Source organism: Hemiscyllium ocellatum, chromosome 20 (genome assembly GCF_020745735.1).
Source record: "Hemiscyllium ocellatum isolate sHemOce1 chromosome 20, sHemOce1.pat.X.cur, whole genome shotgun sequence".
Lineage (NCBI taxonomy): Eukaryota > Metazoa > Chordata > Chondrichthyes > Orectolobiformes > Hemiscylliidae > Hemiscyllium > Hemiscyllium ocellatum.
In genome coordinates, this window is record NC_083420.1 from 53141012 (window position 1) to 53155852 (window position 14841).

Consider the following 14841-nt stretch of genomic DNA (forward strand, 5'->3'; position numbering starts at 1 on the left):
TCCCTCCCCCGTCCCCCGTCCCCCATCCCTCCCCCGTCCCCCGTCCCCCATCCCCCCCTCGTCCCCCGTCCCTCCCTCATCCCCCCGTCCCTCCCTCATCCCCCCGTCCCCCCCTCATCCCCCCGTCCCCCCCTCATCCCCCCGTCCCTCCCTCATCCCTCGTCCCCCATCCCTCCCTCATCCCCCATCCCTCCCTCATCCCCCATCCCTCCCTCATCCCTCATCCCCCATCCCTCCCCCATCCCCCATCCCACATCCCCCATCCCCCATCCCTCATCCCTCATCCCTCATCCCTCATCCCTCATCCCTCATCCCTCATCCCTCATCCCTCATCCCTCATCCCTCATCCCTCATCCCTCATCCCACATCCCTCATCCCTCATCCCTCATCCCTCATCCCACATCCCTCATCCCTCATCCCACATCCCTCATCCCTCATCCCTCCCTCATCCCCCATCCCTCCCTCATCCCCCATCCCTCCCTCATCCCTCATCCCCCATCCCTCCCTCATCCCCCATCCCTCCCTCATCCCCCATCCCTCCCTCATCCCCCATCCCTCCCTCATCCCCCATCCCTCCCACATCCCCCATCCCTCCCACATCCCCCATCCCTCCCACATCCCCCATCCCTCCCACATCCCCCATCCCTCCCTCATCCCCCATCCCTCCCTCATCCCCCATCCCTCCCTCATCCCCCATCCCTCCCCCATCCCCCATCCCTCCCCCATCCCCCATCCCTCCCCCATCCCCCATCCCTCCCTCATCCCCCATCCCTCCCTCCCTCATCCCCAATCCCTCCCTCCCTCATCCCCAATCCCTCCCTCATCCCCCATCCCTCCCTCCCTCATCCCTCCCTCCCTCATCCCCCATCCCTCCCTCATCCCCCATCCCTCCCTCCCTCATCCCCCATCCCTCCCTCATCCCCCATCCCTCCCTCATCCCTCATCCCTCATCCCTCCCTCATCCCCCATCCCTCCCTCATCCCCCATCCCCCATCCCTCCCTCATCCCTCATCCCTCATCCCTCCCTCATCCCTCATCCCCCATCCCTCATCCCTCATCCCACATCCCTCATCCCTCATCCCTCATCCCTCCCTCATCCCTCATCCCTCCCTCATCCCTCCCTCATCCCCCATCCCTCCCTCAATTCCAAAACGGCTCCTCTTTAAAAATCACTTTTATGTCAGATTTCCAGCAACTGTAATAGATTGTTTTTATTTGTCAAATGCAAGTGTTTTACAAATTGGTGCCTTGGTAACATTTAAATTGCGGTTGGTTAGGTTTAAATGTAAATGTAAGATAAAGGTAGCTTCAGTTACACTAGAGTGTGAAAGAGAAGCATTGAAATGACCCATCCTGAGTAGTTACATGTCAAGTTGGGATCTTAATCTTCATTTTGACTGAGGTTAACATTGGTGCAAATGCCAAAACAGTCCGCCCTGATGTTAAAACAGGACATTGGAATGTATTCCTTAATTATCTTTTCAATTGAGGAGGGGAAAAAAAAATCATTCAAACGTCTTCATCATGTGATTGTAATTTATTGCTAGATTAAATAATTTTATCTGGATTATAACAAGTGATACCTTTTGAACAATCAGGCTATCCAGTAAAGGTGATGAGTAAATTTGAGGTCCAACCATTTTTGCTGAAATAATCTAGAGGACTAGAAACAGTGTACCTAGTATTTTGGATCAAAACTATGAGCCAGAGTTCTTGCACAAAAAAAGTTTTGGTGAGTTATGTGGTGTGGTTATGCAACTGATGCCTTTTTAGTTACATGGTTCATGACAGTCGTTTCAGGTGCACCTGCAGCTGTTAATGTGGAAAGATGTTGCACTCTTGGGAGTTATGGTTGAAATGATTTATCACTGTGGGGTGAAGTGGAGGGAGGCTTCTGTATAATGGCCACATGGTTTCTTCTGAGACTACACTGTTTACAAAGGTAGAAAATGGGAAGGAAGGCACAGAAGATAATAGAACCTCTCCTTACATCTGTAAATTATAACTATGATGTTTGTGAATGCAGTATGGATATTCTCAAGTACCAGGTGGCTTCCAAAGGCCCAGTCTGGTGGTATGGGCCTGGGCCCAGCAGGACAGCCTGCCAGTGTGGCAGTCTTGTCCAGGAAAGGCAGTCTTGGTATGGGGTGGTGTTTTTGTCCTGGCATGGAGGTCTTCAGTGGTGGCGTTTGGGTCTTCCAGCAGTCCTGTGTCAAAGTCTAGTCCCAGCATGGAGGTTTTGCCCTGGTTTTCCAGTGTACCCTAAACCCAGGAGTTACTATTTAAACTGTGATAAACTTTTACTTTTTTAATGACTTCTGTCATAAATTTAGATGCTGTGTTATGGCGACTTCCAGCTTGTCATTGTATTTCTTTTGTAAAAATGGATGTGACACTAAATTGCTGATCTATTCTGTTTCTGCATGGAATGTCCATATAGATTTACTTGCAGAGTTTATACATATATTATTACATAGCCAGGCACAATGTAAAGTATAGCATAGATGTCTAGGATAATTCAAGAGATTGTGGGTGAAACTTGGATGCTGGCCCAACTTTTAAGAAATTGTGGATAATGGGCTGGATTTTAATCATTCAGACTTTCTTACTGTAGAGGAGGGTAACAAGGTATCGACAACTTAAAACATTACTGTTTAACACAAGTGGAAATCCATTTGGGGCATGGGGAGTAAATTGTAAATGCCTCTTCACTGTGGATCTCACTAAGAACTCTGATGTTTAGCCTGAGAAATACTGCTGTCGTGGGCTTTCTGCAACCTTGGTGTGGAGGACTGGGGTGGACAAACATCGCACAACACCAGGTTATAGTCTAACGGGTTTATTTGGCAGTACTAGCTTTCAGAGCTCTGCTCTTTCATCATTAACTAGTGAGGCAGGATCATAAGACACAGAATTTATAGCAAAAGATCACAGCATCATGCAATTAAAACGATATATTGAACAAACCTAGATTGTCTTTCATCTTTTAGAATGGGTTGCAGGTTTTGGTTCGTTAATATGTAAATTTCCAAGCTTCTTTTAAGTCACATTCTCGAGATAACTTAAGGTTTTATGGTCCTGCCCCACTAGATACCTGATGAAGGAGCAGTGCTCCGAAAGCTAGTGCTTCCAAATAAACCTGATGGACTATAACCTGGTGTTGTGGGATTGTTAACCTTCTGGAACCTGCCAGATTAAACAAGGAAGGCTTATGTTGGCAGAACTTGTTCTGGCAAGACTTTGGTTTGCAATTTGTTTCAAAATGCATATCATTTATTTGCATTTTCTGAGATTTGACAGTCGAGGAAGAAGGTGAGGGAAGACAGGTCTGCAGTGACCTGACCATCCCTGACAATGTTCCCCCACTTGGTGTCTCACAGGAAGGTCATTTTCCAGAAGGTTACATCCATAAAGTCAGGAAGTATAGGGTACAGGAAGATTTAGCTATCTGGATTCAGAATTGGTTGGCCGACAAAGGGCAGAGATTGGTTGTAGATGGTAAGTACTCTGCCAGGAGGTCGGTGTTGAGTAGGGTCCCGCAGGGGTCTGTTCTTGGGGCACTGCTCTTTGTAGTTTTATAAATGACTTGGATGAGAAGGTTGAGGGGTGGGTTAATAAATGTGCAGATGACACAAAGGTTGGAGATGTCGTCGATAGTGTCGAGGGCTACTGCAGGCTGCAGCGCGACATAGACAGGATGCAGAGCTGGGCTGAGAAATGGCAGATGGAGTTCAACCTGGATAAATGTGAAGTGATGCATTTTGGAAGGTCGAACTTGAATGCTGAATATAGGATTAAAGACAGGATTCTTGGCAGTGTGGAGGAACAGAGGGATCTGGGTGTGAAAATACATAGATCCCTCAAAGTTGCCACCCAGATGGATAGAGTTGTTAAGAAAGCACATGGTGTTTTGGCTTTCATTAACAGGGGGATCGAGTTTAAGAGCAGTGAGGTTTTGCTGCAGCTCTACAAGTCCCTGGTGAGACCGCACCTGGAATATTGTGTCCAGTTCTGGTCGCCCTACTATAGGAAAGATACAGAAGCTTTGGAGAGGGTGCAAAGAAGGTTTACCAGGATGCTGCCTGGACTGGAGGGCATGCCTTATGAAGAAAGGTTGAATAATCTCGGACTTTTCTCACTGTAGAGAAGGAGGGAGAGAGGAGACCTGATCGAGGTGTACAAAATAATGAGAGGAATAGATAGAGTCAATAGCCAGAGACTTTTCCCCAGGGCAGGATTGACGGGTATGAGGGGTCATCGTTTTAAGATATTAGAGGAAAGGTATGGAGGAGATGTCAGAGGGAGGTTCACTACACAGAGAGATGTGAATGTGTGGAATGTGTTACCAGTGGTGGTGGTGGTGGAAGCAGAGTCATTGAGGACATTTAAGTGACTGCTAGACATGCACATGGATATCTGTGAATTGACGGGAGCATAGGTTAAGTTATTTTATTTTACATTAGGATTAATCCTTGGCACAACATCGTGGGTCTGCTCTGTGCTGTACTGTTCTATGTGTCAGCAACTGTTTGCACTCCTGCTGAGTTGACTGGGAAGTTAATCCTCTGCCTGCGTATCCTCGCTTCTGGGCGTATCGCTGCCTGGGAGCTGACACGGTCTTGAGGAGCAGCAGCACGTGATGGATGAGGGCGAGCCTGCTACTACTGCTGCTGGAGGCCTTGCTGCTCCCTTCGTTCCTCGTCAGAGGACCTGGGTAGAACTGGAGAGATGGCTCCCAGATTGCGGTGAAAGTTGACAAAAGGGAAGTACTGATTAAAGGCAAAGAAAGAGACTCCAGGGCGTCAGACCAAACCACTTGAAATGATTTCCGAAACAAACTCTTCCCCGAATGCGTTCTGCAAGCAAACCTCTTCCTGATGAAACCTGACAAATTCCCGAAAGCCTGTGACAACACTACTCTTGTGTTTGAAAGCAGTGTTCCGAGTTAGAATGGCAGCAGTGCTTTTACAATAGTCAGACTCACCTGCCCCATGGGAAATTCCCCTTGCGTTAAAGATTGAAGAAACATTGGTCAGCTAGTTCCTACTCTTTCCTGTCACCCCAGCCATTACTGGTGTTTAAATGGGTTGCCCACTCAGCATGGCCAGTTAGAACTTTTCTGCCACATAGATCTGGTTTTTCAGTCTGCTCCACTTGAAACCCTGCCGGTGGAGCTGAACTATGAAGAGCTTTATCCCTTGTGTCTGGCCCAGTTTACATTGTTGATTAGCAGTGCAGGGGCGTGACTGACAACTAGGAAATGAATAAGGCATGGCAGTGATGTCTGTGAGTGCAGCAACGTGCCCTTGCTTCTGCCATCTCCATTTACTAATTAAGCCATTTGTTTGGCAGTTTATGACCGCTGTTGCATCTAGTTACATGTTTGTCCTCATGACACATCAGGTTAAGGAAGATCATGTGAAAATCCATATGATACAATCAGGAATAGAATGTAGGAATTAAGATGTTTTTCTGTTTGATCTTTGAATATATTCTCAATTTTTTTGCAATGTGTCGGGCAAAAGGATTTTTTTCGTGGAATAACTGCCCACCTGCACAAAATGTCTGAAGTAAACAGCACTCCTTCATGATTTGCTGAAATCCTATTGGTCACGTGGTACAACTGAACACAGTGGAAGAACAGAAGACTGTTTTTATATTAATGTAGACATTTGTATTTTTTTTAAAAATAGAGTGAAAAGCACCTTTGGGAGTTCTGTGTCATAAAATGAGTAAGAAGGAGTGCCCAGATAATTGACCTGAACCTTACAATTACACCCACAATTTAAATTCCGTGCAAGTATACCACTTTAAGGCTAAAATTAGTTTGCTTTCCCCTGTTAATAGCATCATAGAATCATACAGCATGGAAACAGAGCCTTCAATCCAATCAGCATTGTTTCTCTCAAATGTAAGATCTTGGTAAATTGCTGCTTCCTCTCTCAGTTGGGTTTAACTTAATTTTTAAATCTCTTTCAGCTATGCTGTTTCCAGCAAGATTGAACCATTTTACAAAGGAGGAAAAGTACAGGTATCTTTAATATATTGCAATTTTTAAATTAATACACTTAAGCTTTTAATTATGAGTAGTATAATCGCTACCACGTATTGAAATGAGGGTTTCTGTCGTACAATTTTGATATTGCTGTTTCATAAATGTGACTTTACGAGATAACTGAAAATCAATGATTTGATAAAGATTGATTTTATGGTTTTACTTCTGCATTTTAAGACCCAGACCCATTGAATTCCTTGGCATGTTTGCATGGGATTCAGTTGTATCAAGAGACATTTATTTATAGTGGTTATGTTATGATTGGCATTTCCTGAACTAAAAGGTAGATGTCAGACTTACTGAATGAGGAAGGAGGTGGGAGTGAACCAAGCAACTCTTGGTAGTCCTGTTTATGAAGTGTAGTATGTTGCTGGGGCAACTCCAGTGTTGCAGTAAAAAAGTGACTGAAATGTGATATTACTTCTATTTTTCTTCCACTCTTTCCTCTGTCTTCAATTGCTGCTACTTTTGAATTATGCTTAGCTTGCCTTTACATCTTGTATTCTATCTAAAGCAGTAGTAAAACAGAAAATGTATTCCTGACCAGTTTGTGTCCAATTTTGGGCTTCCATTGTCCATTTGGAGATGGAAACATCTTTGTTTTGTTTTGACACGTTTACTTCAGCCTGTTCTATCATCACAGATAAATAAAGATGGAACGTACATGTTCTGTACTTGCGGAACGAAGGTTAATATCGTTGATATCGGAACAGGAAAGGTGACAAGGAGTATTGAACAGGTACAGAGTTACTTCAGTATGAATGCTTGTAGCTTCTTGTGCTGCTGCTGAGGTCTTCTGGTATATAATGGGGTATAATCCAAGGCCTCCCACTTATGTACCAGGAGAAACATTCCACACTATGCCATTGAGGGGCTAAGTTTCTTATTGTGAGTTTTGTGCAAAGTCTTAGTGTTTCTAAATTGACGCATTTTTCATGTACAACTGCTATGATGAAATTTTCCCCTTCCTGAAGGTGACAAGAGAGGGAAATGATGGAGTGTCTTGGCCTCAGGGAGAACATAGAACTGAACTGCACAGGAATGGGCCCTACAGCCCAAGATTTTGTGCCAAAAACGATGCCAAATTGAATGAATCCCTTGGTGCATATCCAAAAGCCACTTAAATGCCCCTATCCTATCTGCCGCCACCACCAACACAGCAGCGTGTTCCAGACTCCTACCACTCTCTGTTTGAAAAAAAAGCTTGCCCCTCACATCTCCTTTGAACTCCGTCCCTCACCTTAAATGCATGCCCCTGGTATTAGACATTTCGACCCTGGGGAAAAAGATTCTGACTGTGTGTCCTACCTGTGCATCTCATAATTTTATAGAAGTCCAACAAGTCTCTCCTCAGCCTCTGCCGCTGCAATGAAAACAATCCCAGTTTTTCACGAAACTCATCCTCTCCTCGTCACCTTAGCAATTAAGTGCTGAGCAAGAAGGTCTGTTGGGTACTTTCTAGGGTGGCATGGTGGCTCAGTGGTTAACACTGTTGCCTCACAGCGCCAGGGACCCGGGTTCGATTCCAGCCCCAGACAACCGTCTGTGTGGAGTTTGCACATTGTCTGCGTGGGTTTCCTCCCACAGTCCACAGATGTGCAGGTTAGTTGAATCAGCCATGCTAAACTTAGTGTTAGTCCTTAGTGTTCAGGGATGTATAGGTTAGGTGCACTCGTCGGGGGTAAATGTAGAGTAATGGGTTTGGGTGGGTTACTCTTTGGAGAATTGCTATGGACTTGTTGGGCATGGATTTTCTGAATCTATGATCAACTGCCAAGCTGTTAAGACTCTTAAGGAGTCAATTGAAGACAGTTTAATGCATTGAACATAGAACCTCTCTAATCCCCATTTGCTGAGGTAACTAGTTTCCCAACTTGGAAAGCATGGTTGTCCTGACTACAGGGTGCGGGCCTCTGATTGCCCCTATTGTGATCAGTGAGGGTCAAGGGTTAGCCTCTGAAAAGCCATGCTCTTTACAATTGTACACATTTATGAATTTCCTTCCACGATTTGTTGAGTTGAAAATTTTCTGTGATTTGATGTCATCCACAAATGAAGAAATTCCTCTGACAGAGGTCCCCAAATCTAGTGTTAAATTCTTAAATTTTAAGATATAAAAAAGACCTAAGGGGCAATGTTTCATGCAGCGGGTGGTGCATGTATAGAATGGGCTGCCAGAGAAAGTGGTGGTACAATTGTAACATTTAAAAGGCATCTGGATGGGTATATGAATAGGAAGGGTTTGGAGGGATATGTGCCAGGTACTGGCAGGTGGGACTATATTGGGTTGGGATATCTGATCGGCATGGACGGGTTGGACCGAAGGGCCTGTTTCCGTGCTGTACATCTCTATGACTAAGAGTTAGAAACCAGGAGCATAACAGACAAATATTTCATAGTAAGACTTTCAGTGAATGGAAAATAAGTGACCCATGCAGACTGGACTGATCACTATCTGTGATAACTGATGATAGAATAAAATTAGACAATGTGGGTGATTGAACAAAAACTTAGTTGGAGTCAATTTTTCAACTTTTTTCCATATCATATACAGAGGGTAAAAACTCAAGCTGGTTTCTCAAGTAAATTTTGTTTTGCATTGATTAAGATTTTCCTGCTTCTTTTTCTTGCAGGAGGATCAAGAAGACATTACCTGCTTCAGTATCAGCCCTGATGATGAGGTAGTTATTGGGAACGGAAATGCTTTCACTCTTCTGAACTATCATTTATATACCAAGATGTGATTTTCCACTCTGGTCTGACATTGTTAAATCTGTCATTTATACAATATGCTACATTAGCACAGGCATGTTTGTGCAATCCTGCAATACATTACACCAGCGGCAGATCAAAACTTTCCAAAAGCTGAACGATTGATAGCAACTGTTTGTTTGGTTATAATTATGATCGATGGGTAGACTACTCTGATGTAGAGTCATCTCGACTGGAACTTGCTCTCTCTCTTTCATGCACACACACTCTCTCACTCTCTGTCTCTCGTTCTCACTCATGCTCTCGCTCTCTCTATCTGTGAATGCTGCCTGACCTGCTGTGATTTCCAGCATTCTGTTTTCAGAACAGATTCCAGCATCTGCGGTGTTTTGTTCCATCCCATGAGAGGGATGACAGAAGACTCTTTTTCTCACTAAAAAAACAGAGGAGATGAAATGCTTGAAACTCTCAACATATCCTCCACCCAGTGACCACTGTCATTAACTGTTCATTTGCTGAGACAAAAAGCTGCAAGTGACTCAGTGCCATCGCGAAGTGGTTGCGAACATTCGAAGCTGCACGTTGCGTATTGCTTGGCCATGTTTAGTTCAGTTGGACGAAATCTATTCAACATGAACAGGAGCTCAATAGTGAGATGAAGCAAGGTTGGGAAAAGGTGCAGAGAAAATACATTGCTAACTCTATTTACTTCCATTGACCGAGTTTGAAGACTGAGATGTGACTTAATTGGGGTGTGCAAAATGGCGAGATATTTGGATAGAGTGGACAGGGAAGACCAGATTTCTCTGTTGGAGAAGTCAGTGACCAAGCGCACAGATTGTAGAAGGATTAGAGGAACAACATACAAAACGTAAATGAGCTTGTAGTGCAGGTTGAAATTGGCAGATACGATTTTGTATACTTCAGAGATGTAGCTACAAAGGGATCAGAGCTAGGAACTAAACATGCATGCACGGTGGCTGAGTGGTTAGCACTGCTGCCTCACAGTGCCAAGGACCCGGGTTCAAAGCCCACCTCGGGTGACTGTTTGTCTGGAGTTTGCACATTCTCCTCATGTCTGTCTGGGTCTCCACCCACACTCCAAAGGTGTGCAAGTTAGGTGGATTGGCTGTGCTAAATTGCCCTGTAATGTCCATGGATGTGTAAGCTAGATGGGTTAGCCATGGGAAATGCAAGGTTACAGGGATAAGGTGGGTGGCGGGTTCTGGATGGGACTTCTTCAGAGGGTTGGTATGGACTTGAGGGCTGAATGGCCTCTTTCCGTACTGTAGGGATTCTACGATACATATCCTATCAGAAGGGCAGGCAGATGGTCAAAGGGAGCATTGTTGCCTCGTTAATGGGAAAGGAAATTAGATCGATAGCAGGAAGTGATGTAGAGTCGGAAGACGTTGAATGAGTATGGGTAGTGTTGAGGAACATGAAGGAGAAAATACCCTGATGGGAATAATGCACAAGCCTCCTAGCAGTAATCAGGATGTGGGGAAGAAAATAAATCAGGAAATAAAAAGGCATGTAAGAAAGGCATTATTACAATAATCATGGGGAATCCAAAATGCTGATGGGCTGGGGAAATCAGGGTTGGTGACAGATTTCAAGGAAAGAAATTTGTGGACTGGCTATGAGATGGATTTTTTTGGAACAGCTTGTGATAGGGTCTCCTACCAATTCTAGTTTTGGTGATGTGTAATGAGGCAGACTTGATCAGAGAGCTGAAGGTGAAGGAACCCCTATAGGGGGCAGTGACCATAATGTGAGAGAATTCACCCCGCCATTTCAGAGGAAGAAGCTGGAATCCAATGTAATGGCGTTGAGTAAAGCTAACCACAAAGACTTGCGGGAGGAGCTGGCCAGAGTTGATTGGAAGGGAAAACAGCAGCAGTGACAGGAGGTTCGGGGGTGGGGGGGGGTAATTTGGGAGGCACAGCAGAAATTCATCCCAAGGAAGATGAAACATACTAAGAGGAGGAGGAGGCAACCATGGCTGACAAGGGAAGTCAGAACTGAAAAAACATACAATATGGCGAAGGTTAGTGCAAATCCAGAGAATTGGGAAGCCTTTAAAAACCAGCAGAAGGCAACTAAAAAAGCAGTAAGAGTAGAAGACAGAGCATGAGAGTAAGCCACCTAGTAAGGTAAAAGAAAATTGCAAGATTTTTTTCAAGATTACCTCAAAGGTAAGAGAGAGAGACAAGTGAGCCAACAGCTAACCAATAGAGTAAACAACATACGACGGAACCTTAAAAAAAACGGACTAATAATCGGGATTTATCTACAACGGATGAAACCGGAAAGCAACTACACCAAGATTTTACAGGTGACCCAAACTTTACAAACCAGGCATACCACTTAGACCCATTGTAGCACTGCTGGGAAGGCCATCACATAAACTGGCAAAAGAACTCCAACAAAAACTAAAACATCTGATCAGCGGTTCCAAACAGTCCATACAATCATCACAGGAATTCCAAAAGAACATAAACACAGACAAGGATGAAGCAATGGTCCCATTTGATGTAACGGCACTGTTCACTTCAATTGACAAAACTCTCGCCAGAGAGACAATAGCCAACCTTCTGGACAGGCAGAACTGACAATACGACGGGGAGCGTATCAACGAGGACCGCACACTCAAAGAACTAAACCTGTGCTTCACCTTCAACATTCACCTTCAACAACTAAATATACGATCAGAACAATGGAACCACCTATGGGCTCACCCATCTTTGGGCACATACCAGAAGCAGTGATGCAATGATTGGAACAAACAGCCCTCCCACAAGTCCAATCTGAACTCTGGATCCAATACGTAAATGACACTTGGCTGTTCTCATTAAGAGAACAGAAATCGAGAACACACACTGGATCATCAACACCATACTGGCAGGGATCAGATTTACAAGAGAGGAAGAATCCAACAAAAGCAGGGAATGCACCACAAATGTGTACAGGAAAACCACACACATCAATTAGGTCCTGAATTACACCCAAACACACACAAGAGAAGCTGCATTCGCACCCTGTTCAAAAAGGCTACAACGCACTGCAGCACTCCCAACCTATGAAGGGAAGAAAAAGAACACCTCTACAGAGTTCAGCAAAAACGAATATCCCCGCAACTTCATCCGCACATGCCTAACAGACAGACAACACAATGAGGACATACCACAACCTAACTCACTAGCCATGCTACCTTATGTAAAAAAGCATCTCAGAACTAACAGCCAGACTTCTCTGCCCACTGGGATCCATGACAGCCCATAAACCAGCAGCCATGCTCAGACAACTCACCAGGACAAAATATCCTATACCCATCATGTGCAGGACTAATGTAATTTACAGGATTCCATGCAAAGACTGCATGATATACTGTATAAGACAAACAGGCAGACAACTAGCAGTCCACAACTATGAACACCAACTAGCCAGTAAACACCATGACCAGCTGTCCCATACACACAGCTGACAGGGACCACAAATTCGACTGGGACAACACAACGATCATAGGACAGCCAGAGAATTCCTAGAAGCAGGGCATTCATCCATGGACTCTATCAAGAAGCACATTGACCTAGGCCCAATATTCCAGCCACTACAACAAGCAACCGGAAGCAGCAGGAATGGAGCCAAATAAATACCAGAAGACACAGTACAGCAGTGCTTCACAGGCATGAAGATGATGTTTCCATGAGGAGGAGAGATTAGGATCTGAGGCACGGCCTCTGAGTGAAGGGATGACCCTTCAGAACTGGGATGAGCAATTTCTTCAACCAGCAGATGGTTAATCTGTCGAACTCTCTGCTGCACAGGGCTGTGGAGATCAGGTCGTTGAGTTTATTTATGACAGAGTTCCTAATTGGTAAGAGGATCAAGGGTTATGGGGAGAAGGCAGGAAAATGAGATTGAGAAATTGTCAGTCATGGCCAAATGACAGCAGACTCGATGGGCTGAATGGTCTACTTCTCTTATCTCTTATAATCTTATGGTCTTGTAAACATGAGGGAACTTTTTTTCACCCTGAGGGTGGTGACTGTCTGGAATTCACTGCCCAGTTTGAGCTGTTAGCCCTCAAATTGTTTGAAAGGAGTTTGAATCTGAATCTGCAGCTGACCAATTGTAGTCAGCAAGGCCATGGACCAAGTGGTAGAAAGTGGGATGGGAATGGGTAGCTTGTTTTCTTTTAACTGGCACAGATCCAGCAGGTTGTTTGGCCATTTTCTGTACTGTAACCTTTCTCTCGTTCTAATGTCAGTGCAGTTTTACCATTGGAGAGAAAATCTGAGGTCTTTGTGTTCTTTTATCTCCTAATTTCATAATCATACAGCGTGGAAACAGACCCTTCGGTCCAACCAGTCCATGCTGAACATAATCCCAAACTAAACTGGTCCCACCTGCCTGCTCCTGGTCCCATATCCCTTTCCTATCCATGTACTTACCCAAATGTCTTTTAAACATGGTAACTGAACCCACATCCACCAGTTACTCTGGGAATTCATTCCAAACACAGACTACTGACTATGTAAAAATAAAAGTGACCCTCAATTGTTTTTTAATCTTTTTCCTCCCACCTTAAAAAATATGCCCAGTAGTCTTGAAATCCCCACCCTAGGGAAAAGACACCTACTATTCACCTTAACTGTACCATTCATTATTTCATAAAACTTTATAATGTCTCTCTCAACCTTGTATGTTCTACTGAAAAAAGGCCCCAGCCCCTCCTCATAATGCAAATCCTCTATTCCTGACAATATCCAAGTAAGTCTTTTCTGAACCCCCTCCAGCTTAATAATATTCCTTGTATAACAGGGAATATATTTATTCTTTCTATTTCAAGCAGACAAGACTAGCCATCTTTAATTTCACCTACAAAATGGTGGCACTGAATTTTATTTGGGACTCTTGAGCATATTTCTCCATGTTAGAGTCATAGTGATGTACAGTACGGAAACAGACCCTTTGGACCAACTCGTCCATGCTGACCAGATATCCCACCTAATCTAGTCCCTGTTATCATAACCTGGCCAAACTCTTCCTAATCATAATACACATCCAAATGCCTTTTAAACGTTACAATTGTACCAGCCTCCACCACTTCCTCTGGCAGCTCATTCCATACACGTACCACCCTCTGCAGAAAAAGCTGCCCGTAAGGTCTCATTTATATCTTTCCCCCCTCACCCTAAACCAATGCCCTGCAGTTCTGGATTCCCCGACCCCAGGGAAAAGACCGTCTATTTCATGCCTGTCATGATTTTGTAAATCTCTCAGGTCACCCCTCAGTCTCCAATGCTCCAGGGAAAACAGCCCCAGCCTGTTCAGCCTCTCCCTATAGCTCAAATCCTCCAACCCTGGCAACATCCTTGTAAATCTTTTCTGAACTCTTTCAAGTTTCACAGCATTCTTCTGATAGGAAGGAGACTAAAATTGCACGCAATATTCCAGAAGTGGCCTATCCAACATTCTGTATAGCTGCAACATGACCTCCCAACTCCTATACTCAGTGCTGTGATAAATAAAGGAAAGCATACCAAATGCCTTCTTCACTATCCTATCTACCTGCGACTCCATTTTCAAGGAACTATGAACTTGCATTCCAAGATCTCTTTGTTCAGCAACACTCCCTAGGATCTTACCATTAAGTGTGTAAGTCCTGCTAAAATTTGCTTTCCCAAAATTCAGCACCTCGCATTTATCTAAATTAAACTCCATCTGCCACTCCTCAGCCCACTGGCCCATCTGATCAAGATCTTTATTGTACTCTAAGGTAGCCTTCTTCGCTGTCCACTATGCCTTCAGTTTTGATGTCATCTGCAAACTTTCTAACTATACCCCCTCTGCTCAGATACAAATCATTTATACAAATGATGAAAAGTAGTGTACCCAGCACCGATCCTTGTGGCACACCACTGGTCACAGCAATATCTTTTGTAGTTCTGTTGATTCATGGAATGAGTTACTGTGAGTTACATTATGAACCACATGAATTACATTGCTATGCCTCTGATGTTTAGATTTTCTGCATTTGGAGAGCACTTCTCTGATCCACAGCATCC

The 14841-nt window shown here is 44.4% G+C and overlaps 1 protein-coding gene across 1 annotated transcript in view; it reads left to right on the forward strand.

The window, feature by feature from the left end:
- tbl3 (transducin beta like 3) overlaps positions 1 to 14841 on the forward strand; it is a 69506-nt gene that overhangs the window by 3780 nt on the left and 50885 nt on the right. Inside the window, exons 2-4 of the mRNA XM_060840363.1 lie at positions 5980 to 6031; positions 6699 to 6794; positions 8689 to 8736. Coding sequence (XP_060696346.1) covers positions 5980 to 6031; positions 6699 to 6794; positions 8689 to 8736 — 196 coding nt within the window. The remainder of the gene's footprint in view (positions 1 to 5979; positions 6032 to 6698; positions 6795 to 8688; positions 8737 to 14841) is intronic.